Source organism: Taudactylus pleione, unplaced genomic scaffold (genome assembly GCF_031769625.1).
Source record: "Taudactylus pleione unplaced genomic scaffold, aTauple2 ptg000139l, whole genome shotgun sequence".
NCBI classification, from domain to species: domain Eukaryota; kingdom Metazoa; phylum Chordata; class Amphibia; order Anura; family Myobatrachidae; genus Taudactylus; species Taudactylus pleione.
Window position 1 is genome coordinate 4,230,302 of NW_028284541.1, and position 25,089 is coordinate 4,255,390.

A 25,089-nucleotide genomic window follows, 5' to 3' on the forward strand; every position below is an offset into this window, starting at 1 on the left:
CAATGCCAATCACTTTGCTGCCCATATATATGATATCTGCTAAAAGCCTAAATTCAGCTTCCTTCTGGGACATTGATGAATAAGCTATATTTTTATGAATAAGCTATACATTTGACTAAATACATTCATAAATAAAATTGCAGTCAACAGTGTATGTTCCAAAATGGCTGGCGAATGTTCCTGATATCTTGTAGACTCGTAGGCAGGGCCAGCCGCAGATGTGCCTTGTGTAAAATGCGTGATAGTCGTTCCTTGCACGTACTCACGGATTCCTTATTATAACTAGAAGTTCTTGTTGGACATAGACTGCTGGAGGGCTTAAGACCTGATGATGGAGACCTGGAGCAGTGTAAGATCACTGATGGGATGGTAAGAGTTGTGAATGCAGCAGATGTGACTCTAGAGTCTAGACATGTCATGCTGGGATCTTCTGCATTCTTTCCATCCCTCCTTTCTCTAGCATTTTAAAGGCTTCCCTGCTTCTCTAGTATTCAAGCATTCTGTGTATAGTGGGCACTGTTGGCTATATTAAGTTGGCACAACAGTGGAGAAGGTGTATGCCGTTCTGGCAAGAGCCCAGTTGCTGTGTGGGTGGTGGGGGGCACAGGGCACTCCTTAAAAGCTGATTGTGGCCATGCCATCTTGGGGCTGTAGCCCGAGTTGCCAGAGAGGCCTAGGTATTTTGCACCTTACACTCCCCTCCCCTTTCCTCCCGGAGTCCCGGCATGCATGTTCTGCACATAGCGCCAAAATTTGCTGAGAGCTGGCATACATACTAAACAAATAGTCATTATAAATGTTTCTGAGCTCTGTACAAATATTAATTTGATAGGAAAGAAAGTTTATACCAAGCATATCAAATAAATAATTTTATTTGACAGAAGATTATTTGGTATATACAGTACAGAGCTATTTATCATTAGTATTTAGTCGCTTCCTGTTTTATGGCATACACACACATCCCTTGGGAAACTGCTGCTGATTTTTATTCACTTTCTTTTTTGTTTCAGATCTAGTTTTTGTTACTAGAGCTGGGTACGCACCTGAACGACAGTGCTACCTGGCCATTTAACGATACATCGCCTCGCCATACACAATCCGTGATTATATTGTTACACGCTATGGGCAACAACACCACCACGTTGTATGTGGAGTCGTCCCTTTTTGCAATGAACGACGGGTGAAAATGTCGGATTGGGGGTGCACACTATATGATGGTCAGGCAGTTTGGTGGAAAGTAGCAAGATTGCATCATATATCGTATAGTGTGTACCAAGCTTTAACTAGCATCTGAAATAATATTTTTGATACTTGTAAAGTTTTACGGTAGGGAAGTAATTCAACAGTGTACAGACATCTAATGGTTCATATATCAGTGTGCCTTCAGATACTAGTGTTCATGCCAGGCCTGGCCTGAAAATGAGCACAAGCGTGTGCACCCAAAAAGGGGGCGTGGTCACTTGAAAAGGGGCGTGTTTTGTAATATGCCTGCACCCCCTTTTAGTTACTGCAGGGGGCGTGCCCAGCATTCTCGGAGATGCTGGGCAGCCCCAAAGCTCTCCCTGCAGAGTGAAAAGATGTGCATCCATTCACCCAACTGGGACCTTTACCGTAACTTTTCTCACTCGCGGCCCATGGGTGGGGCCTGCAGCCAACCAAATGTTTCAGCGGGGTGCCGCCATAAGGGCAGAGAGCATTTTAAACTTGGGCGCGTCTCCCCGCTAAAACAGCCTTGCGGGAACGCTAGATACACTACATGGCCAATGGTACCTGGACAGCCATAAATGTGCTTGTTGAGCGTCTAATTTCAAAACCATAGGTATGATATGGAGGAGTTCTCCCCTTAACTGCTGTAGCAGCCTCCACTCTTTTGGGAAGGCTTTCCATTAGATTTTGGTAGCAGCTTCGATAGCACTATTATGGCACCATGCCTCCTGCATACATACATTTCTGAGCTGCGTCCATGGATGCAGCATGTCAACATGGTGATCTTCTGCTGGCTGAGTGACCCATGGGGGTAACTGAAGCCGGCGAACGCAGTTGCTCAAAAGAGGACAGGAAATCTCCGTCAGTCGACAGAGATCCTGGCCTCTTCCCTATCCCCCTCCCCCCCCCCCTCCCCAATGGCCGCTACACACCTCTGTTTCTCCTTCATCCACTAGGGGACACTGGAGTTCAAGACAGTGGGGTATAGACGGTGGTAGAGTAGAGCCTGGCACCTTAAATAATTTAGAAGTGTGACTGGCTCCTCCCCCTCTATGCCCCATCAGCCCCAGTTTTTAGAATGTGCCCGAGAGAGCCGGTCGCACATCAGGCTGTCTCCAGCCTTTTTCATATTTTTTAATTTTTATAACAGTTACAGCTGAGGACAGGCAGGCTGCTTGCTGTGGCAGTCTGCCTGCTACGTGGGAGCCGCCGGGAAGGGCACCACACGGCTACTGCAGCCTGTGTCCGGTGACCCTGAGGAGGGGGCACACACAAAGGAGTCATCGGACCCCGAGAAGACCCGCCACTGCTGACACCGGCATGTGTCCGGGTTCCTCTCCGCCCCCTCAGCCCAGCTTCCCGGCCGCAACAGCTGTAAGTATGACCACTGCTCCTGATTAGCAGGAGCAGTGGAAGTATAGCTGGGCTCAGTGACACTGTCACTGTTAGGAGGGCCGACTTTCCCCTGCCCCGCACCACCCTCTCCCCGACTTCGGATACAAGGGGGTCACCAGCGAGGGCGCAAATTACAGCCCCGGTCGTCGCTGGGGCTGCTGGAGGCGCGTCATGCAATCTAGCGGCGCCTATTTTAGTCGGGTTTCCTCCTCACTGCCGCGCTGTGGGCACCACGCGGCTGTCGGCGCTGCTGCATAGGAGAGCTCGTTAGCAGCGCCGATCGCGCTTGCCCTCCTCACACATGGCGGGCTGCTGTGGCTACTAAGTCCCCGCTGTCTTAATCAGCGCACGGACCCGGCGTCGAGACCCGCCCTAAACAAACACTTATGGCGCGTCCTGCAACAGCGGCGCCATTTGTAAGGGTTCTCCCCCTTATTGCTCCGCAGCAGTAATAGCCGGCAAGCACAGCGCTGAGTCATTTCACTGGAGCAGTGGACATCAGCTGAGGCTCTCCTCTCCTGCTTCGCAGGAGAGGTGTTCTTTTAAGAGTATGCAGCGCGGACCAGCGCCGGCAAGGGAGCGCGCTTCCCTCTTAAGGAGAGGGGACAGCTTACAATATAAACAACTCCCCCTTTTATTAAGAGGGTCCGTTGTGTAGCACAGCACTGACTCACTCCTGCTCGGGGAAGAAAAGGGTCCCGCTGCCGGCTGAGTCCGGGTCTCCTGCCCCTCCCCCCACAAGGGGGAGATGTGTATTGAAGCTCCGTTAACTGTAGGTCAGGTAAGTGACAGACGGCTGACTGCGCTATCACTTACGAAAAGCGCTGTAGCTCTCACTGTAGGTACAGCGCCAGTCGCACTGAGGCAGCCTGTATATATTTAACAGGGCAGCACAGACTGTATAATGGTTAGCATTGCCGCCTCACAGCACTGAGGTCATGGGTTTGTTTCCCACTATGGCCCTGTGTGGAGTTTGTATATTCTCCCTGTGCTTGTGTGTGTTTTATAACAGCGTAGCTGTTAGTCTGCTGAGGCGGTGCTTTAATGTATAAGCTCCGGCGCTAGCTACTTCGGGGCTCTTGTGTTTAAGCCGCTTCGGCGCCCTCCACAGCAGTATAGCTCATTGCCCTAACACCTGCTGCTCTGATGGATATGTCTAGCCTTTTGCTGCCCCTCCCTCAAACTTGCGCTTAGCAGGTGCACTATGACTCCGCTTTATGCGGTTCTGTTGAGGGGACAGCTTATGTTAGCCGGGACTCCTCCAGGCTAGCATGGACATTTTGCGCACACAGCGCGGTATAACTTTACCCTAGCGCAGTGTAAGAGTCATCTCTGTCACTTCTGCAGATCGCTCCCCGTGTCCCAGCGCCTACAATGTACGTGTTGTGTGTGTGTGTGTATGTAGATGTATATGTAATCCCATATAGGGATGTATGTATATATATATGTGTGTGTGTATGTATATGTATAGATATAGATATATAGATATAGATAGATATATATAGTGTATACCTTTTTTCTACTCTGCTAATCGGGTGGTCTATGGACAAGCCTTATTCCAGAGAGGTTAATTAGCACACTGTGCAAGGTTGACAATGTTCCAGTGCACGCTTTGGCAGCACATATACAAAAATATTGAAACGATATCTGTGGGTGAGGAGAACTCTCCATTGGGTTGGGTCTCAACCCAGCGTTGGCTGAGGGGGCAGGCCTTGGGTCAGGTCCTCCCGAATCATCCATTCTCAGGAACGAGAATCCCATATTGGGCTTACCATCCCTGTGGCCCAGCATTAGAGGCCGGGACGGCCACTTCTTTAGCTGTGTTAATAACAACAGCAGGCCTTTATCCCCTGTTTAGATTGGGGGATTGCGCTGTGGTTTTTCCCAAGGGACAGGTCTCCCTTTTAATATGTTGGGGAGGCTCTGTTAGAATACAGCTCACTTTTTGGGGACAGTAATCCCTTAAGTTTGTGGATTGTTACTCTTCTGCACACATATATAGCTCAACTGATTAAGGCGAGCACTCCAGTAACAGAAGGGTCCCAGGTTCGATACCAGTCTGGGACAGCACACTGATAAAATATCCTGCCCATTACACCGTAGCAGGCTGATGGCTACACGCAACACTTGAGCAGTCTCCCTGCGTTGAGGTAAGCCACATGTATTTATACTAAGCCCTGCTATAGAACATATACGTGTATTGCTCATGTTCTAATTTTAAATATTATCGCACCTACTAATCTATGTACTACTATGTAGGTATGCATATGTGGAGATATATATATCGCTTCTTATCCTTATAAGGCAGAGGTAGGATCTGTTATCAGTTTTATGTCTGGTACTTAGCTTATTTAAAAGAAGGATTCTGCAATTGAAGTCTGGACTCTCCTCATCCAGTAGTTGGTACAATAACTCCGCTTTACACCATCTCTCCCTAAGGATTTGTATGTGGGTGTGTGTACGTACCTATATTTCCACGGATGGGAAGCCGCCTGCGATTACCAAAGCTGTCAGCTTATCTATGTGTATGTGTGTATATATATATATGTGTGTGTGTGTATATATATATATATATATATATATATATATATATATATATTAAATGGTGGCTCTGTAGACTAGAGTCATGTTCTGCAGCTTACATAGTGATAGACATTGCTTATATTATGAACCCTATACATGACTGGGGCCTTCTTGTATATAAAGATATGTACTTCCATCCTTCTGGGGTTATAGTTCCTTCTTGTTAGTCCCTATCTATGGCGCCCCCCTTTAGGGTGATCTATGATTATTTTAACTTTGCACTTGGTAGCAAACTTATAAGACACTGAGAATGCAGGATATAGCAGGACATATATATAAATATAGCATGCTGATCTCCCGATGCCGGAGTCTGACAAGTTAACTTGCTATGTTGGCACTACTCTTTCTTTCAAAGAGATGGCCTTCTTATGCAACTATGTTTATCTATATGTACGGGTGTATATATACTGATATATTCCCATTACTTGTATGCATAATTTCTAATAATTGGCAAAACCTGGTTTTTAACCCTATTGGTTATCACTACAGATATGTCCCTTCCTTTCTTGGGATAACTAATGCACTCTGTCTATGTACAGGTACCCTTCTCAGTATAGATTCCGGTACTCCATATTATTGTCTTGTCACATATCTCAATAACATGAGTCTCTAAAGGGCCCCTAGGTACATTCTATCTGTACATAGAGAATCCAGGTTCTATTCTGTAATCAGGGATTCATTTGTTAAATTACATGAAGGCCTAGGGCCCCCGCCGATATAGGCAGGGTCAGGCCTGGATTTTATTAGATTGATGGGCGTAATACACACTTCTCCATTATAAGTGTTAATGTACTGATACTTAAACTAGTAGACCGTTTTGTGGTATAGGTATAATGTCTATATGGATACACATCCCTAATATAACAAGCTCAGGTATAGAGTCCTGTTGAACGACCTTCCTGCCTCCACTAACATTTTGCTAGTTTATACAGTGTTTTCTACTGCAACATCTCCAGACTGAAGTCCGTGCTGTAGAGCATTGGGTCTTAGCCCACTGAAGCTATTCCCTATACCTGACGGGGCAGGTTGCTGTGAGATGAAAGAGGTCAGTGACATTCTACATAGCGTCCAGAGGGCTTTTGGCCGCTCACAGGTAAGCGGGCTTACCCCACTAATGCTCAACCTGTCATTGCATAGCCGCTTTCTCCCTTATGCACCCTAGCTGCGGTCCTAGCAGCCATCTGCTTTTTTAATCAGTTGGCTCTACACTTTAGAGCTTCCCTGGTGCATAGTTTCAACATTGAGATTAGTGACACTCTTCTACTAGATCTGTTGGGATTATGGACTGAAGTGCTTTGAGGGTCTAGTGCACATCTTTACATTAAAGTGTGACAGTCAATATGTCCTACGCAGGGGGCCTGGTGGATTTCCTGTTCAGTCTCTGTGGATGTTTTCATCACATTGACGGGTACCTGACTGGTACCTTCAGGGTTGTCCTAGTGCTCTAGCCTTGTGGTATGGAATGCTTCCCTATATTGGTAGCTTCCTGCGTGGCTGTTGCATCCGTGCTCTATAACTACTAGGGTATCCTGGTTGTTCACCCTATGTTCAGGCCAGCGGTTGGTACTGCCTACGCACTTCCATCATGTTGGAAGTTGTCTGTTGTTTTGAAGTTTGTGGCTGTGATTTGCTTTTCGACTGCAGGTGTTCAGTCGCTGTTTTCTACTGTTTTCAGAATGGGTTGTTCTGCTGTCTGACCCTCTGACAGGTATTGTAATCTCAATCCTCTCAAACTGCCTCGGCCTCATTCCCAGTGTGATCTCCACTCGTTGGAGTCTTCTATGGTCTCTCCCTTCCGCTGGTTTACAACTTTGTAGTAGTTGGACTTCCAGAATGGTTTATGGTGACTGTTCGGCCTTGTCTTTTACCTCTCTGCATACTCTGTTAGGAGTCTGTGGACAGGATAAGCTCTGTTTCTGTAGATTGGTATCGTTCTACTTGTATCTTTATGACTATGTCCAACAGTGCTGGTATTCTGCTATCTGCGACTGTTGCAGCTTTCTGTTTCTGAATCTGGTACGGTTTTCTCGAGTTTTGTTCTCAGGTTACTGCCCTTCTCATATGGATTCGGGTTGGAGTTCTCTGCTCCCAACAGTCCGGCTTGGTCTGTTTTCAGCTGAGCTTACAGCGTTAGGATGCTTCTCACCTGAGGGTGTTTTCTCGCTAGCCGCTTATTCCATTCTATTTATGCTGTAAGTTGTGGTATTTCTGTGTCTGTTCCGCAGGGAGTTCTGATTGTCTCCTGGCACACGACATTTGATCCTCAGCTCTTGCCTTTCCGTTGAACCTCTGGTTCTTGGCGGTCCCTGTTCGGTTGGCCAAAGGGTTGGCATGTTCTCAGCGCTTCCCACCCAGGAGGTTGGCTTTGGGACGTCCCCACTGTCTTGAACTCCAGTGTCCCCTAGTGGATGAAGGAGAAAACAGGATTTTGGTACTTACCGATAAATCCCTTTCTCCGATTCCACAGGGGACACTGGACGCCCGCCCAGCGCTGCATACCTGCCAGTTGTTTCGTTCCTTCTATGGTTGTGTGACTGCATGATTCCCTGCAGTGGTTTCCTCTGTTCTCCTTCAGTCGGTCTTGTTCCGTTCTGTGGTCTTCTCCTTCTCCTCGTTTTCCTGTTGTCCTCCGTCTCTTCTCGGGCTCAGTTCTTAAACTGGGGCTGATGGGGCATAGAGGGGGAGGAGCCAGTCACACTTCTAAATTATTTAAGGTGCCAGGCTCTACTCTACCACCGTCTATACCCCACTGTCTTGAACTCCAGTGTCCCCTGTGGAATCGGAGAAAGGGATTTATCGGTAAGTACCAAAATCCTGTTTTTGGGAAATGGAGGCAGTCACCACCCCATCCCCGTCCAGAAACTGCGGAAGACTGTCATTCACTGACAGTCTGCTGCCCTCTGTGTGCGATCACGCAGGACCCGTACTGCATATTCACTGACGCAGAATGATACAATCGGAGATGTACGCACGTATCTGAATTAGCCCCTTTGTCTCAGTGATACCTCTCTGACATCTCACCCAGCAAACTTTATCCTGTTACAGCAGGTAAGAGATGGTTATACACTGCAGTCAAATCCCGGCAGGGGACTATTGACAGATGTCGAAATCCTGATGCCTGTCATGCCTACGCCGGGAGCCCGACGCCCAGCATACCGAACGAAGGTAAGCCGGGTGCAGACAGCGGAGTTTAGGGAATCCTGGGGGAAACTTAGGTTAGGCACCCCCCGGGAGGTTTAGGGGAAGGGGGGATTAGGGTTAGGCACCCCCGGGGGAGGTTTAGGAGAGGGAGGCTTAGGTTTAGGCTGCGGGGATGGGGGGATTAGGCACTAGGGGGGGAGGTTAGGCACCCCTAAAGGAGGGTTAGGGGGGGGGGGGAAGGGTTAGCGATAGGAAATAAAACCATATCTTGTCGGGATCTTCATCTTCTAACTTCTTGTGTCGGTATTAGGTCCGCCGGGCTCACGTCCGCCGGTATTTAATATCGATTTCGTTGGGGGGTGGAGAGCTCTCCAGTGTTATTGATGCGTACGGTATTTACATTTAGAATATGGTTAAAGTGTATATGTATTAAAAAGTTACTGTTTGCACTGTTCTTACTGTTGTAACATATAATTAAGGTATCGTTGTATCTTTGCTATTGCTCAATTCCTGTGTGATCCCTGAACCCATAAAGGAATTGGGGCACCGTGCTGAGTATAACTCGCTGCCTTTTTTATGGCGGTACCTCGCAATCTCTGAGAATAACGCACATATAAACTTGGTATCCTCAAAATGGCACATTCGTTCAACTGGCATCACCTGACCCAGATTCGCCTATCAGACTGGCCGATGGTGAAGCTTGACTTGTCCTCCCATAGAACGTTCCTTCACTGCTCCACAGTCCAAAAGCGCCAAAGAAGTAGAATATTCAATCGCAATGTATTCTGTTTTTCAAAACCGTGGTGCAAATTCAGGGCAAAAGTAAAACCCGTTACCACATTGATACATATCAGGACATTGTACTTCTTTGGTTGTTCTTTAGTAAAGACAGATAATATGGAAACCAGTTGCAGTTTTCATCTCATTAATGAATTTAGAATAATAAGACCATCACTTGTCCCTCTAATACTGTGTCTCTTGGTGACTAACGATTTTTCAATGATCATTTCTGTTCCTCCGTTACCTTCAGATCTGGCAGAACACAGAGAACGCAATAATTGAGATGGTCTTTGTATCCATTGTACAGCTCTTCGTGTTTAACACAAATGCCTGGTGGAACAGTGAGCTGGATACAGGCATTAGACTTCTCCTGGTAAGTCCAAAACATCTAACTGATATGCGGGACGTCATATATATTTCCATCTGAATTAGAAAAAGTTGATTGAGTCCTTCTGGCACTCTATGGGCCATATTCAATTAGCAGCAAAAACAGACGTTTTTCACCAAACAAACTGCAAAATTTTCGCCAAAAAACAGTCGAAAACGGCAACAGGCAAAAAAAAGCTGGAGAAAAGTTTTCTCCATCCCAGACCAGGAGAAAAAAATATGCAAAATCACTATTTTTGGCTAAAATGTGGGGATTTCTTTCAGAACCCTTTGGACACTCCCCCCTAATGATAAATTGCCTGAAAAAAAATCCCGTAAGTTGCGTACTTTGGCGAAAATCAACCGCGTAAATTTTGGGAAAAAAAAAATAGTTGAAAAAAAGATAGAAAGCCTTTTTTTTTTCCAGGAAATTACTGTTCCACTTTAAATTTTGGGGTACGTTAAAATGGGTGCAAGTATATTTTCGTGACGTAAAAACGCAATTTTAAAAAATGTAAAAAAATCGCCTGCTGCAATTGCGTGCGATGTTTAAATACTTGACGCATCCATACTGCCCCTTCGAAAAATCAGACCCAAGACGATAAAACCATTTTCAGCAATTTTTTTATTTTTTTTTCGCCCAAAATTTGCACAGTCGTTTTTCACCAAAGTACGTAACTTACAAAAATGTTTTCTGGTAATTTCTCATTAGGGGGATGTCCTTAGGGTTCTGAAAGAAATCCCCACATTTTTAGCTAAAAATAGGGATTTTGCATTTTCTTTCTCCTGGTCTGGGATGGAGAAAACTTTTCTCCAGATTTTTTTTCGCCTATTGCCGTTTTCGCTGGTAATTGAATATGGCCCTATGCTGGAAGATCAAGCTGCAGACCCATCACCACCTTGTAAGGACCATTGTGTTCAATAAACGTTTGCAAGTGTAAATGGGTATGTTACAGTGGCTTACTTCATCCATACATTTGATCTGGAAATTGTCAGTACTGATGGAAGGAGAAAACACTTTGTATCTTTTTATTGGCTGGTCCAGTTTAACTGTAAAGCCAATGTATAAATTGATTGGTGTAAAAAGGTGTATGACCACTGTAATAGGTTTCTCCGTGAAAGTGGAAGGGTGTGTTACTAAGGTCAGTCCATTAGGACTGTGAGTTGGTCAAGTCTAGAAATGATGTAGATCTCAAGTTCCCCCAACAGGTCATGTTTTCTAGATTCCTTTAATCATTTCCAGGTGAGCTAATCTATTGTGCTGGGTCATAATTATCCCACCTGTTTCCACAGATAGAAATCCTGAAAACATGACCTGTTGGGTATGCTTGAGAACTGCAGTAGAGAACCACTGGTATAAATCATCCCTGTCTTAGTACTCTCCCATTTCTAATATATAGATAAGTGGTTCCCAAACTCGGTCCTCAAGGCACCCTAACAGTCCAGGTTTTAAAGATATCCATGCTTAAGCACAGATGACTAAATGAGTACCTTAGTAGGCTTGATTATACCATATGTGCACACGCATGAATATCCTAAAACCCAGACTGGCGGGGTGTCCGAATTTGGAAAACCATGATATAGATGATGTTTTAGAAAAGAGCAGACAAATAATGTGTTTGCAATGCTTGTAGACACACAAAGGAAGTATAAGGAATGGTGCAGGCATTGCAGCTAATTTATCACAAAAAGTCATTTGGAATGTGGCAAAGAGATCCCCAGAAATATGGGAACATACAGTGAAGAACTTCATAAACATTTTCTGAATGATTAGACCTGTTTTAAAAATACAGGAACAATCTTTCTACTTCAGGGTCCATAGGGTATCCACAGGATACCTTGGGTATAGGTGTGACGTCAGTCGCAGGGCACCAAAGAGTTAAGCTTTCAGCCTCCCAGGATGCACTAGGTCCCCCTCCTATACCCCGCCCCCGGGCCAAGGCACCTCAGTTTAGTTTGGTGCCCGGCCGGAGTCGGGTGCACCTGTTGGAGTGGGGGCTAGAAGAGCCCCTGAAGCTTATTCTTCATGCAGCTGTGGCTGCACATCTGGATGAACAGCATGGACAGTCAGTCCTGACGTCCATGCTGTCTTCCCTACACCCCGCCGGTACCAGAACGCCGGTACTGATCCGGGGATGCTGGTGGGCGTCTGGGGTCACAGCTAGCGGTGACCCCAGATGCTCCGGACCATGGCCGGATTCAAGGGGGACAGAGGTAAGCAGCGGGGTCCCGCGGTGGGTCCCCGCTGATCACATGGTCCGAAGTCCCCAGGCAGGGGGCTCCCTGGGGACTGGCTGCAGCGTGGAGCCAGGCGACCAACCTGCGCTTCCACTACCCCCTGGGACAGCGGACCGCAGCAGAGCGGTAGCGCTGCGGCGTCCCAGGGGTTAAATGCATGCCAGGGGAGCGCGCCTTCCCTGTCTCACAGCCGGCGCCTCCCCCGCTGCACACAGCCCTCTCTGCATGCTGCCGACTGGTCCTGTGGCAGCGCTCCTCCCCCAGGCCAGCCTCCTCTCTGCTCCTCGGCGGCCATCTTCTCCAGAACGCATGGTGAACGCTGCTGGAAGCGCTGGACGGAAGCATCGTGGTCTGGGTCCCCCCGCATACCTCTCCTCCGCTGTGGTCAGGTCTGTGTATGCAGCGCTGTGTCCTACCAGGCCCTGTGTCTGTGTAGTTGAGTGATCAGCGCTGTTAGTGCAGGAATTGTTATTTCTCTGCATTGTATGTGACTGTGCTAGCGCTGCTGCCTGTAACTTTTCTTCTCTAAACTGTCAGCTTTATTACTGTCCCTGTTCTTTCTGCTAAAGCCCTTGCGGTGCGGTGCTGCAGGGTGGTCTCTCGCCTATTTAATACTTAATTGGTGAGAGAGGTCACATACGTGGTGCCATCATGTCTGAAAGTGATTTTCCCCTCCGGCTACAGTGTACCACGTGCAAAGTACCGTTAGCGGAGGGGGAGGGTAGCGCGGAGGGCCTTTGCCGGCAGTGTTTGTCCATGGCGCGGCCTATTACGGTTACAGCACCGGTACAGGAGCCGCCCTGGGCTTGTTTCGCTCAGGCGTTAACAGCTTTAGTGGGCCAGTTAGCTCCGCAGCCCGCGTTTACTCCGATGGGTTTGTCCCAGCAGTCTGTGGTGTCGTCACCCATGCAGGGGTTCCCACGACAATTGGTGGTACCCCATAGTCTCCCTATTTCCCCGCTCCCGGGTTCTCAGGAGCCAGCGTGGGTTAACTCCCTGACGAGTTCTGTACAGCACTTGTCGGATGTGTTGCAAGGGGAGTCTGTGATGCGGTCTCATAAAAGGCCGGTGGCGTCTCTGTCCGCTTCTTATGAGGATGACGAAGGGACGTCTGATGATGGGGAGATTCTAGATCCTTACGATCAGGAACCTCTCCATACTAAGGACGCTGATGCTAAGTCCAAAGTATATATTCCTGGACTTATTCGGGCGGTCCGCACAGCCTTGGTGATTGAGGACGAAGTTCCCCCAGCGGCTAAATCTAAGTATGCCTTTTTCAAAGATGTGAAGGGCGATGCCACAGTCTTTCCTCTTTCGGGTCAGTTGGTGGACCATTTAGAGGAGGCGTGGAAACAACCTGGCAAAAGATACCAGCCGCAGAGACGCCTGGCGGTGGCTTATCCGTTCGCGGATAATTATTTTGCTAAGTGGGAATCCCCTCCACAGGTGGATTCTCACGTGACCCGTCTTGTCCGTAGTGCCACATTGCCGATGCCATCCATGTCCTCCCTTAAGGATGCTACGGACCGCAAGGTAGAAATCTGCCTGAAGTCCGCTTATTCCCTTGCAGGGGGGGCAGCACGGCCGGCTATGGCCATTTGCTGGGTTGCCAGAGCGATGGAGCGCTGGGCGGATTCATTAGAGGCTTCTTTTGAATCCGACTGTCCGGCCGATCAGGCGGAGTTGATTGGCAATCTCCGTGATTCGGCCACCTACATCAACGAGGCGGCTCTAGACATTAGTACTCTGGTGTCTAGAATTTCTTCAGCAGCGGTAGCTGCTCGTCGCACCTTGTGGCTGCAGATTCCAAGAAAGGTCTGGAAGCGTTGCCGTTTACCGGAGAAGTTCTCTTAGGTCCGGATCTGGATAAGATTGTGGCCACGCTGGCGGCAGCCAAATCTGCCTGTCTCCCGTCGGCCGCTGCTCCTTCTGGTTCGGGACCATCGTCCTTTCGGTCATCTAGGGCCCAGGGCAGGCCCAAACCACAGTCTTTCCTCGACAGGCTGGCCCTAAGAAATCGGTCAAGCCCCGGAAGCAGGCATGGAGTACCAGACGTCCGGCCCCCAAGCCAGATGACAAGCCTGCGGCCTGACGGTCCGGGCCTCCCTTTGGGGGATCCCAGGGTGGGAGGCCGCCTGCTACAGTTCGCCCAGTGTTGGTCGACCACTACGACAGACACTTGGGTTCTGGAGGTGGTTTCCCACGGATACGCCCTCTCCTTCCGGCACAGATCCCCGGCTCGCTTCTTCACCACGGGTCTCCCATCAGACCGGAACAAGGCTACGGAGCTGCGGAAGGTATTGCACACTATGCTCCAGGCTGGAGTTATAGTGGCGGTTCCATTCTCCCAGAGGGGCCAGGGTTTCTATTCAAATCTATTTTTGGTACAGAAACCCAATGGGTCATATCGTCCGATTCTCAACCTCAAAGCACTCAACAAGTCTTTGCGGGTCCCGAAGTTTCGGATGGAGACCCTACGGTCCATCATTCTGGCGCTGGAACCTGGGGACTACTTGGTGCCATTGGACATACAGGACGCTTACCTGCATGTCCCTATTCTTTGGCGCCATCAACAGTTCCTCAGGTTTGCAATCAGCAGCGACCACTTCCAGTTTCGGGCGTTACCTTTTGGCCTGGCAACAGCACCACGTGTTTTCACCAAGGTGATGGCGGTCATGGCGGCTTCTCTGCGGCTGCAGGGAGTCCGCATGTTGCCGTATTTGGACGACCTGTTATTGGTGGCAGGATCTCCAGAGCTCCTGTTACGCCACTTGGACCTGACCATTGCACTGCTGCAACGGCACGGCTGGCTAATCAACTGGCAGAAGTCCACTCTAATCCCGTCTCGGAGGATTCTGCATCTTGGAGCCTTATTGGACTCGGGACAGCAAAGGATCTTCGTGACGGAGGACAAGATCTCTGCTTTACAGTCAAGGGTGCGCAGTTGTCTGCACAGCCGCCGGGTGTCCTTACACTCGGCGATGAGGTTACTGGGCTCCATGGTGTCGGTGTTCGACATGGTGGAATACGCACAGTTTCACTCCAGACCTCTGCAGCACCTGATCCTGTCCAAATGGAACGGGCTGACTCAGTCTCTGAAGTCCCAGACGATTGTGCTCACCCAGGAGGTTCGCCTGTCCCTTACGTGGTGGTTACAGACGACCCACCTCAACAAGGGACGTCCGTTCTGGGTTCCAAATTGGGTCCTGTTGACAACGGACGCCAGTCTTCGGGGCTGGGGAGCAGTTTCGGGTCCACACTTGTTCCAGGGCAGGTGGACGCCGACAGAAGCGGAGCTTCCAATAAATATCTTGGAACTCCGTGCGGTCTTCAATGCTCTCCAGCAGGCACAGCGGTTTCTCCAGGGTCGCCCGGTGCAGGTCCAGTCGGACGTTCCGGTTCGCATACCTGTTCCCTCCGGTCTCCCTTCTTCCACGGGTAATCCGGAAATTCAAACAGGAAGGAGGGACGCTCCTGTTGATAGCTCCCGCGTGGCCCAGACGGCACTGGTTCTCAGACCTTCAGGGTCTGTCCGTGGACATTCCTCTGCGGTTGCCGCTACGACCGGACCTTCTGTCTCAGGGTCCTTGCCTTCACCCGGACCTGACTCGGCTGTCTTTGACGGCGTGGCTGTTGAGACGGCCATGCTGAGGTCCCGGGGGTTTTCCAGCTCTGTGGTGAGTACCATGTTACGAGCTCGGAAACCGTCTTCCGCGAGGATATACCATCGCGTGTGGCATACGTTCTTCCAGTGGTGTCGACCGAGAGGTTATGCACCGCGGGAGTTTCGTCTGTCTCGGATTCTCGCCTTCCTGCAAGCGGGACTAGATCATGGGCTTCGCCTTGCTTCTTTGAAGGTACAGGTTTCGGCCCTATCTGTCTGGTTTCACCGTAGGATTGCTACAATCCCGGATGTGCGCACCTTTATGCAGGGTGTTCTCCGCATTCAGCCGCCCTTTGTTCCACCTGTGGCGCCTTGGGATTTGGCTGTGGTCCTGAGGGCTCTCCAAGGACCGCCGTTTGAACCACTGGGCTCAGTGGATCTTAAATGGCTAACAGCTAAGACTGTTTTCCTTCTGGCCATTGCTTCGGCCAGACGTGTTTCTGAGTTAGGGGCTCTTTCTTGTAGACCCCCTTTCTTGGTTTTTTATGGGAACAGGGCAGTGCTCCGCACTCGGCCCGAGTTTCTTCCCAAAGTTGTTTCCCAGTTTCATATTAACGAGGAAATAGTTGTTCCGGCCTTTAACTCACCGGGTCTTTCCGTGGGTGAGGCCTCTTTGGATGTTGTGCGGGCCTTAAGGACTTATGTTGACCGCACTTCTTCGTTTAGGAAGTCGGACGCTTTGTTTGTCCTCTTTGGCTTCCGTAAAAAGGGTTGGCCTGCTTCAAAGCAAACTTTGGCAGCCTGGATCCGTATGGCTATTTTTGAAGCTTATCTTCATGAAGGCCTACCGGTCCCTCCTTCTCTGAAGGCTCATTCCACTAGGTCTGTGGGTCCTTCGTGGGCAGCTCGACGTGGTGCCTCGGCAGTTCAGATCTGCAAGGCTGCTACGTGGTCTTCTGTCCATACCTTCGTGAGGTATTACAGGTTTGACACCTTCGCCTCTCAGGATGCTTCCTTCGGGCGGCGGATTCTCCTTTCTGCACAGGAGCGTCCCCACCCTTAAAGGATACTGCTTTGGGACATCCCCAAGGTATCCTGTGGATACCCTATGGACCCTGAAGTAGAAAATATGAGATATGGTAAGAACTTACCCTTGTTATCTCTATTTCTACGAAGTCCATAGGGTTCCACAGGACTCCCGCCCTGTCGCACCTGTGCTGCAGATGGGCTTTGCTCTGGTCACCGGTTTTCCGTCTCCCTCTGGTGAGAATGTGATTCTTGTATGTGTCCAGATCTTTGTTCTCTCTCTTCCTTCTCCTCCTCCGGCCTATGGCTTGGTAACTAACTGAGGTGCCTTGGCCCGGGGGCGGGGTATAGGAGGGGGACCTAGTGCATCCTGGGAGGCTGAAAGCTTAACTCTTTGGTGCCCTGCGACTGACGTCACACCTATACCCAAGGTATCCTGTGGAACCCTATGGACTTCGTAGAAATAGAGATAACAAGGGTAAGTTCTTACCATATCTCATATTTTATAGAGGTTATCTACCATGTCTGAGAATGTTTCCGACAACATGGATAAATCCACCTTCACTGCTTTGCTTGCAGATACTGTGGCTCCATTGCACAAGCTCAGGTCAATGCTTTGTTGCTAAGCTTCAACTTTGGGATTGACATCTGTTTCTAAAAGACGGCTGTTCAAGTAGTAGTGAGGTTCAATCGGAGCCTTGTGGGTTATATTTCCACGTGATATTTAGGTTAATTGTCTTTGCTAATTTTTGCTCGCATCTCGAACAGATACAGTAATGTAAACCTCACTTTATTTGCTATTGTGCATCTAATAATATAGCACAAAGCTATTACGAAGCAATGCAAAATTAATGGTATATTTTCCTATCAGCACCATTGTACTGTAGCAGCTGCCTGTTTTAACCCAGTTTACCTGCTTCCTTGCTTACCATTCTGTATACTATTAGAAGTTTCTCATTTTGAATTTCATAACCTAACCCACAGGAGGTTTAGAAAAACAACTGATAACACAATAATATGTAATGTAAAAATATTACTCATGTATTGCTTCATTTGTATGGGACATGTGGTTCTCTAGTTGTAATACCAGCCTCACTCTGTCCTGCCTCTGGATCATTAGCTCTTATGGTGCGTATCCACTAGGCGATTAAATGAGCGATTGAACGATGACGACATCGTTATCGTTCAATCGCTCATTAATCGTGCATTAAAATGTCGAAAAGACCAGAGATGCACGCTCCCGCTGGTCGTTTTCGACATCAATCATCGCCTGAACATGCTGGTCAGTCTGCCGATAACGACAGATTGGCCATGTTCAGGGATGAGGGATGGTGCCTGCACTGAACGACATATCATTCACTGTAGGCACAGCACAGGATGAGGAACGACTGTAAGATTACAATGTTGTAATCGTACTGTCGTTCCACAATCTGCTAGTGGATACGCACCTTAAGTAACATCAGTGTATGCACTTAAACAAGCTTTTAATTATATGCCTGTAGTAATGAGTATGTTTGGCATTGCCCCATAGCTGAAGGTGTTGAGATCAAATAAACTATATTAATGAACTAGATTCTCCAGAAGTGTTTTGAAATCCTTAAACTCAGTGAGTCTGGACGTATAGAGTAATATGCGATTTTATGAGCCAAGAAACAATGCTAAGATTATACACTCCGGTGAACTATTGTTCTATCCCAAATTATTATCTCTCCTCAAAGATCGTTATATCATGCCTCCATATACACTGTCAGATAATCGTACTGAACTATCGGCAGTAACGTGAGATAGATTATTGGTAATTTGTAGACACTACATTCTCAGCATTGTTTCTGACAAGTGTTGTGCAGCAGGAAAGATCAGACGAACGGATGTGGCTAGTATTGGAACGATAGTCGGCCCCAGGGGCTGCGTTCACACTCTGAGATTATCGGACCGAATGTTCAGAAATCGACTGTTGGGCCAGATTATTGAATAGTGTGCACCCAGCTTTAGTTACAAAACAGATAATTTTGTTAAATCTCACAAATAAGGAACTTTTTACCGTGGTGAATAAAGGAAAACTACGTTTTATCAGGCTACTACGTAACGCAACTTTTTTGTGTTGTGATACAAAGTGAATGGTCTGACATTTCATCTTGTGTACATAAGGTTTCCTCCTTATCCATGCGGGGATGACCTGAGGTGCATCCCTGACATCACAATTCTGCTATTATAGATAATGCAATGGTAGAAACATCATCCCACCAGTTTGACCGCTAAAGCAGAGTTGCCCAAACACCGCTATTACGGTCCATGTTTTCAGGATATCTATGCTTGAGTCCAGATGGTTAAATCAAATTGACTGAGGTGCTAATTAAGTCACCTGTGCTCAAACACGGCTATCCTTAAAACTTTTACTGTAATGGCGGAGTTTGGGAAACTCTGTGCTAAGGTGTTACCCTAATCTCACAGTCTTATTATTGCACAAGGCTGGGCCTCTCAATTGGGCGCAGCAACAGCTGATAAAACAAAAAAAGAACAATACCATAAAAATAATTATACAAAAATAGTATATGCAACACAGAAATGGGAAACATTGCTGTCATTTACTGTTCAGTCCCTGTCTCATCACTAGATGGTGATTGTTGATGTGTCCTATTTTACCAAATGCACGTGGAAGAGCAATAGTGCAGATTTCTCTGACTGTATAGGTGTAACATTTGCCTTTGTCACTTCTCCCAGGTTGCTGTAATCCGAGATCGGTTATGTCAGCTAGTGTCCAAGCTGCAGTTCGCTATAACTGTCCTGCTGACGTCCTGGACTGAGAAGAAACAAAGGCGGAAAGTGACCAGCAGCCTGATTACAGTGAACATCATCTTCTTCCCACTGGTGCTGACTCTCATGATCCTCTCTGCCCTGCTCTCCTCCCCTGTACTGGCCCTCTTCACGCTCCCCGTGTTCCTGGTTGGATTTCCCCGGCCAATCCGCAGTTGGCCGGGTGCTGTAGGCTCTGCAGCATGCGTCTGCTCTGATACAGTCTATTACCAGCAAATGGTTCCAGGATTTGCTTTTGCTCTGCAATCTGCGTTTGCTTCAGGTAGTCTCGGTAAGTGTGATCACTTCATTGGAAAATAGGCCACAGTAGTTTCGCCATTTGGCTGGGGATGCAGCCATAATCCCGACCGCGGGTGCTGCGTGTATACGGACTGCCTGATATGTCGGTCCGTCGGCAGCCGTGTCGTGTGTCGCATCGCTGGGGTAAACACATCGTTTAGTGTGTACCCAGCTTAACACATTTGACATTACCCTCTCTCACCTCTGTAGTAACACATTCCCTTCCCTCACTACAGTTTATTCCCTAAAAATAGAGGAGACACACCAACTGCCAGTAATGTTTGGCAGCACTTGGGGTGACAGTTGGTGTTTGAATATTGAACTGTGCTGCAGCCACAATGAGTCAGTCAGGACATTGCACAGGGGGAGGAGACCTTTTAGCTCTTTCTACTTCAGGGTCCATAGGGGGTCCACAGGGTTGACCTTGGGGTATAGCTGGATCTGGATCCACGGGCACCACGCAGTTAAAGCTTTGCTGCTCCCAGGATGCACTTGGGTCCGTCCATCCTCTATACCCCGCCCCCGGCCACAGGCACCTCAGTTTTAGTTGGTGCTCGGCCGGAGTCGGGTCACCCTGCGCAGTGGGGCTGCATAAGCAGCCCCTAAGCTTTATTTTTTTATTTAAAAAAAAAAAAAAAAACGAAGATTTTATTATTTTATTTTTACTGTCTTCAGAGCGGCAGCATCAGACTGTCCATCTGGACGTCTACGCTGCCGCTCCAACAGCCCCGCTGGCGCTGCGACGCCGGTACTGATCCGGGGATCGCAGCGGGACCCCGGAGTCAGTACTAGCGTGGCTCCGGGACCTCCCAAGGACTGCTGCCGGACTGAAGGGGCCAGGTAAGCCGCGTGCAGTGCTGAGATAATGCAGTCTTCATGCTGCCGGTCTCTGGGGACAGACCGGCTGCGCTAGTAGCGGCGGCGGGCTCCCCCTCTTCAGGAATACCCCGCGTGACCGCTGGCCCCCGGGGTGTAAGTACTGGCGGGGAACCGGCTTCCCCGGGGGTTTAGTACTAGCAGGGGAGGCAGCCTTCCCCGCTTCAGCGCTCCTCCCCTCAGCCCAGCGCGCCTTCTCTCATGTGTGCTGGCGTTGCTGGGCTGTTATCTCCTGGCCACTCCTCCTCAGAGCTCTCTGGCGGCCATCTTCAGGCAGCATCGCAGAGCTCCCAGGCAGGCTTACAGTGGACCAGTCCCCCTGCGTACCTCTCCCCCTGCAAAGGACAGTGTTCGCAGCGCTATAGCCCTCCCAGACACTGAATCTGGGAGGTTGATTGTAGCGGAAGGTGCAGTGAGTAATACTTCTCTGCATGGTATGTGACTTTTGCTAGTGCTGCTGTCTGTGCTTATTTTCTACTTACTGTCAGCTTTTTACCTATCCCTTTCCTTCTCCTACGGCCCGCAGGTGCGTGGGGGAGGGGTGTTCTTTCTGTGTACCTCACTTATATAAATCTACGTATTTGTGAGGTCCGTCACATACTGGGGTGTGCTCCTCAGTACCATATTGTGGGCTGTTTGGGTTGCATACTTGGGAGTGCGTGGGTGTTATACGCCTTACCTCGTTTCGGTGAGACACTTTTATTGCAAAAAAGTTTGTGTCATGTCTGATGAGGGGAATGAGCGCTCCGAGGCTCCTGTGTTGTTTTCCCGCCGACGCTGTTCGGCAGGGGTTGACGGGGCAGATTTGTCTCAGGACGGTCTGTGCGGGCGGTGCCAGTTGGTACCTGAACCCTCTAAACCCCCGGTGGCGCAGGATCCTCCGTGGGCAATGTTTACGCAAGTGCTGGCGTCAATCGCGGACCGACTTGCGGTCCCGACTGCGGCCCCTTCTAGGGCGTTGCCCCAGCCTACCATGTCCCGTTCCCCGGGTGTGACTCGTCTGGTGCAGTCTCCTCCCGGGTCTCAGACTGTGGGTCCTTATGACGGTTTGCCGGTATACGTGCAATCCCCCACGGTGCCGCAGCAGTCAATGGTACCTTTTCAGGGGTATCCTCAGGCAGTACCCCCGCCTTGGGTGGACGTCCTCTCCAGCTCTGTTCAGAGTCTGGCGGCTTCGTCATCGGCTTTTCAACATATGTTGCACAGTGATTTGCCCCCACGGGCGTCCAAGCGTTCCGTTCCAGCTTCACTGGCGGCTCAGTTCACGGACACGGACGTGTCTTCGGATGACGGGGAGATCCATGAAGACTCTGACTCGGATGCCGGGGCCCAGGAGATGGAGGCTAAGTCTTCCATTAATGTGCCGGCATTGGTTAGGGCGGTGCGGGCCATCCTTCACATTGAGGAGGATGTGCCCGCCCCCAGGTCAAAATACCCAAATTTTAAAAAGGCCAAGGTAGCTTCGACGGTTTTTCCCCTGTCCGATCAATTGACGGATCATATGGCAGGGGCCTGGCAGTTGCCCAGCAAGAGGTTCCAACCGCAGAAGCGGTTGGCTTCGAACTATCCGTTTCCGGAGGCTCATTGCAGGAAGTGGGAAACTCCTCCAGCGGTGGATTCCCACGTTACCCGCTTAATTAAAAGCGCTACGCTGCCTTTGCCGTCGATCTCCTCCCTGAAAGATCCCACGGACAGGAAGGTGGAGACTTGTTTGAAGTCTAGCTACTCTCTCTCGGGGGCGGTGGCCCGTCCGTCCATGGCCATCTCTTGGGTGGCTAAGGCCATCGAGAGCTGGGCCAATGCTTTGGAGGATACCTTTCCGGAAGATGCTCCGGAGATCCAGAGAGCGTTGATAGGTCAAATGAGGGATGTGGCTTCCTACATTGGGGAAGCATCGTTAGACGCAAGCCTGCTAACCTCTCGGGTGTCGGCTGCAGCTGTGTCGGCGCGTCGGTCCTTGTGGCTGAGGTCTTGGAGAGCTGACGCGGTCTCCAAAAAGGGACTGGAGGCCTTACCTTTTAATGGGGAGTTGCTTTTTGGTCCAGACTTGGACAAAATTGTGGACACTCTGGCTAAGTCTAAATCAGCCTTCCTCCCTTCGGCTTCTGCTCCTACCAAGGTACGGAGCTCTGCTTTTCGGTCCTTTCGGGTTCAGGGCAAGGCAAAAGGTCAGTCCTTCCCGAGGCAGTCGACGACCAAGGCCGCTTCTAAGCCCAAGAAGCAGCCCTGGAGTGCCAGGCGCCCTTCTTCCAAGCAGGAAGATAAACCTTCTGCCTGATGGGACGGGCCTCCCTCTGGGGGACCCCAGAGTGGGAGGCCGACTTCTTCTATTTGCCCAGTGCTGGCACAATACCACCACGGATGCCTGGGTTCGAGAAGTGGTCTCCCAGGGGTACGCCCTGTCTTTTCGGCACAGACCGCCCCACCAGTTTTTCTGCACGAGTCCTTCTCAGGATACGACCAAGTCTTTACAGATTCAGGAAGCTATAGAGTCCTTGCTGACAGCAGGGGTCATTGTTCCCGTTCCTCAATTACAACGAGGGACGGGGTACTATTCTTCTCTGTTTCTGGTGCGGAAACCCAATGGTTCTCATCGCCCTATCCTCAACTTGAAGTCTCTGAACAAATTCCTCAGAGTTCCCAAGTTCAGGATGGAAACATTACGTTCCATCATTCTGGCGATGGAACCGGGGGATTACATGGTGTCCCTGGATATCCAGGACGCCTACCTCCATGTTCCGATAGCACCTTCGCACCAGCGGTATCTGAGGTTCGCTATCCTTCAACACCATTACCAGTTCCGGGCGCTACCCTTTGGTCTCTCCACGGCACCGAGGGTGTTCACGAAGATTATGGCGGTCATGGCCGCACATCTTCGGAACCAGAATGTATGGCTACTACCGTATCTGGACGACCTCCTGTTGCTGGCGAGTTTCCCGGAGGTACTGCTTCATCATCTCCACTTGACGGTCGCTTGCCTGCAAGCGCACGGGTGGCTGATAAATTGGAAAAAGTCCTCCCTGATTCCATCTCAGCGGATGGTTCATTTGGGAGCCCTGCTGGATTCTCATCAGCAAAGGATCTTCCTGACCCCGGAGAAGGTCTCCTCCCTGCAGCTGAGGATACACAGTTGCCTGAGCAGTTGCCGCCTGTCGGTCCATTCGGCTATGAGGGTTTTGGGCTCCATGGTGTCAACATTCGACATGGTGGAATTTGCCCAGTTCCATTCCCGGCCTCTGCAGGGGCTGATTCTATCGGAATGGAACGGGTTACCTCACCGGATCCGCTCTCAGTTGCTGGTGTTGTCCCCGGAGGTTCGGCAGTCTTTGGCTTGGTGGCTTCAGACAGCTCATCTGGTCGAGGGGCGCCCCTTTTGGATCCCGGACTGGGTCCTGCTCACGACGGATGCCAGTCTTCGGGGTTGGGGGGCAGTGACCGGCTCGTTGTCACTTCAGGGTCGTTGGTCTGCGGAAGAAGCTCCTCTTCCCATCAACATTCTGGAACTGCGGGCGGTTTATCGGGCCCTGCAGTCGTCCGGTCCCGCTCTTCACGGAAGGGCGGTTCAGGTGCAGTCCGACAACGCCACCACGGTGGCATATATCAACCACCAAGGAGGAACTCGAAGTCGGGCAGCGATGTCGGAGGTGTCTCGCATCCTTGCTTGGGCGGAGTGTCACATTCCAGCGATCTCGGCAGTCTTCATTCCCGGAGTCCTCAATTGGGAGGCGGACTTCCTCAGCCGTCACGACGTGCATCCCGGGGAATGGTCGCTTCACCCAGAGGTGTTTCAGCTACTCGTCTAGGGGTTTCTCCAGTTCGGTCATTGGTACCATGCTTAGGGCACGCAAGCCTACCTCCGAACGGATTTACCATAGGGTGTGGCGCACTTACTTTCAGTGGTGTGAATCCAGAAACTATGATCCTCAGGTGTTCCGGGTTTCCAGAATCTTGGAGTTCCTTCAATAAGGTTTGGACCTCGGCTTACGCCTGGCCTCTCTGAAGGTTCATGTGTCTGCTTTGTCCGTGTGGTTTCAGCGACGGATTGCTACACTACCGGATGTTCACACCTTTTTCCAGGGTGTTCTCAGGATACAGCCTCCCTTCGTGCCTCCTGTGGCTCCTTGGGACTTGGCGGTGGTGCTACGGGTCTTGCAGGGTCCTCCTTTTGATCCTCTTGAGGTGGTGGACCTCAAGTGGCTGACGTTCAAGACCGTTTTTCTCCTAGCAATTGCTTCTGCCAGGAGGGTGTCAGAGTTGGGGGCGCTTTCCTGTCGCCCCCCTTTTCTGAATTTTCATCAGGACAGAGCGGTGCTCCGCACTCGTCCTGGTTTTTTGCCCAAAGTGGTCTCCAAGTTCCACATTAATCAGGAGCTTGTCGTGCCAGCTTTTCAGTCACCTGATCTTTCAGCTGGTGAGGCTTCCTTGGATGTAGTCCGGGCACAGAATCTATGTGGACCGGACTGCTTCGGTTAGGAAGTCGGATTTGTTGTTTGTCCTCTTCGGTTTTCACAAGAGGGGTTGGCCTGCCAACAAGCAAACGTTAGCCCGTTGGCTTCGTTCAGTTATTTGTGAGGCTTATGCACAGGAGGGTTTACCTGTGCCAGCCTCTGTTAAGGCTCATTCCACCCGTTCTGTGGGTCCCTCTTGGGCTGCTAGACGTGGCGCTTCAGCTGTGTAAGGCGGCCACTTGGTCTTCCATTCAAACGTTTTTGAGGTTCTATGCGTTTGACACCTTCGCCTCTCAGGATGCATCCTTTCGGCACCGGGTACTCCTTTCAGCA

The 25,089-nt window shown here is 49.9% G+C and overlaps 1 protein-coding gene across 3 annotated transcripts in view; it reads left to right on the forward strand.

Annotated features, from left to right (window-relative positions):
• PCNX4 (pecanex 4) overlaps positions 1-25,089 on the forward strand; it is an 81,378-nt gene that overhangs the window by 32,416 nt on the left and 23,873 nt on the right. For all 3 annotated transcript variants that reach the window (XM_088473723.1, XM_088473725.1, XM_088473724.1), the window contains exons 7-8: positions 9,356-9,478; positions 19,061-19,424. In XM_088473723.1, the coding sequence (XP_088329849.1) occupies positions 9,356-9,478; positions 19,061-19,424 (487 nt within the window). The remainder of the gene's footprint in view (positions 1-9,355; positions 9,479-19,060; positions 19,425-25,089) is intronic.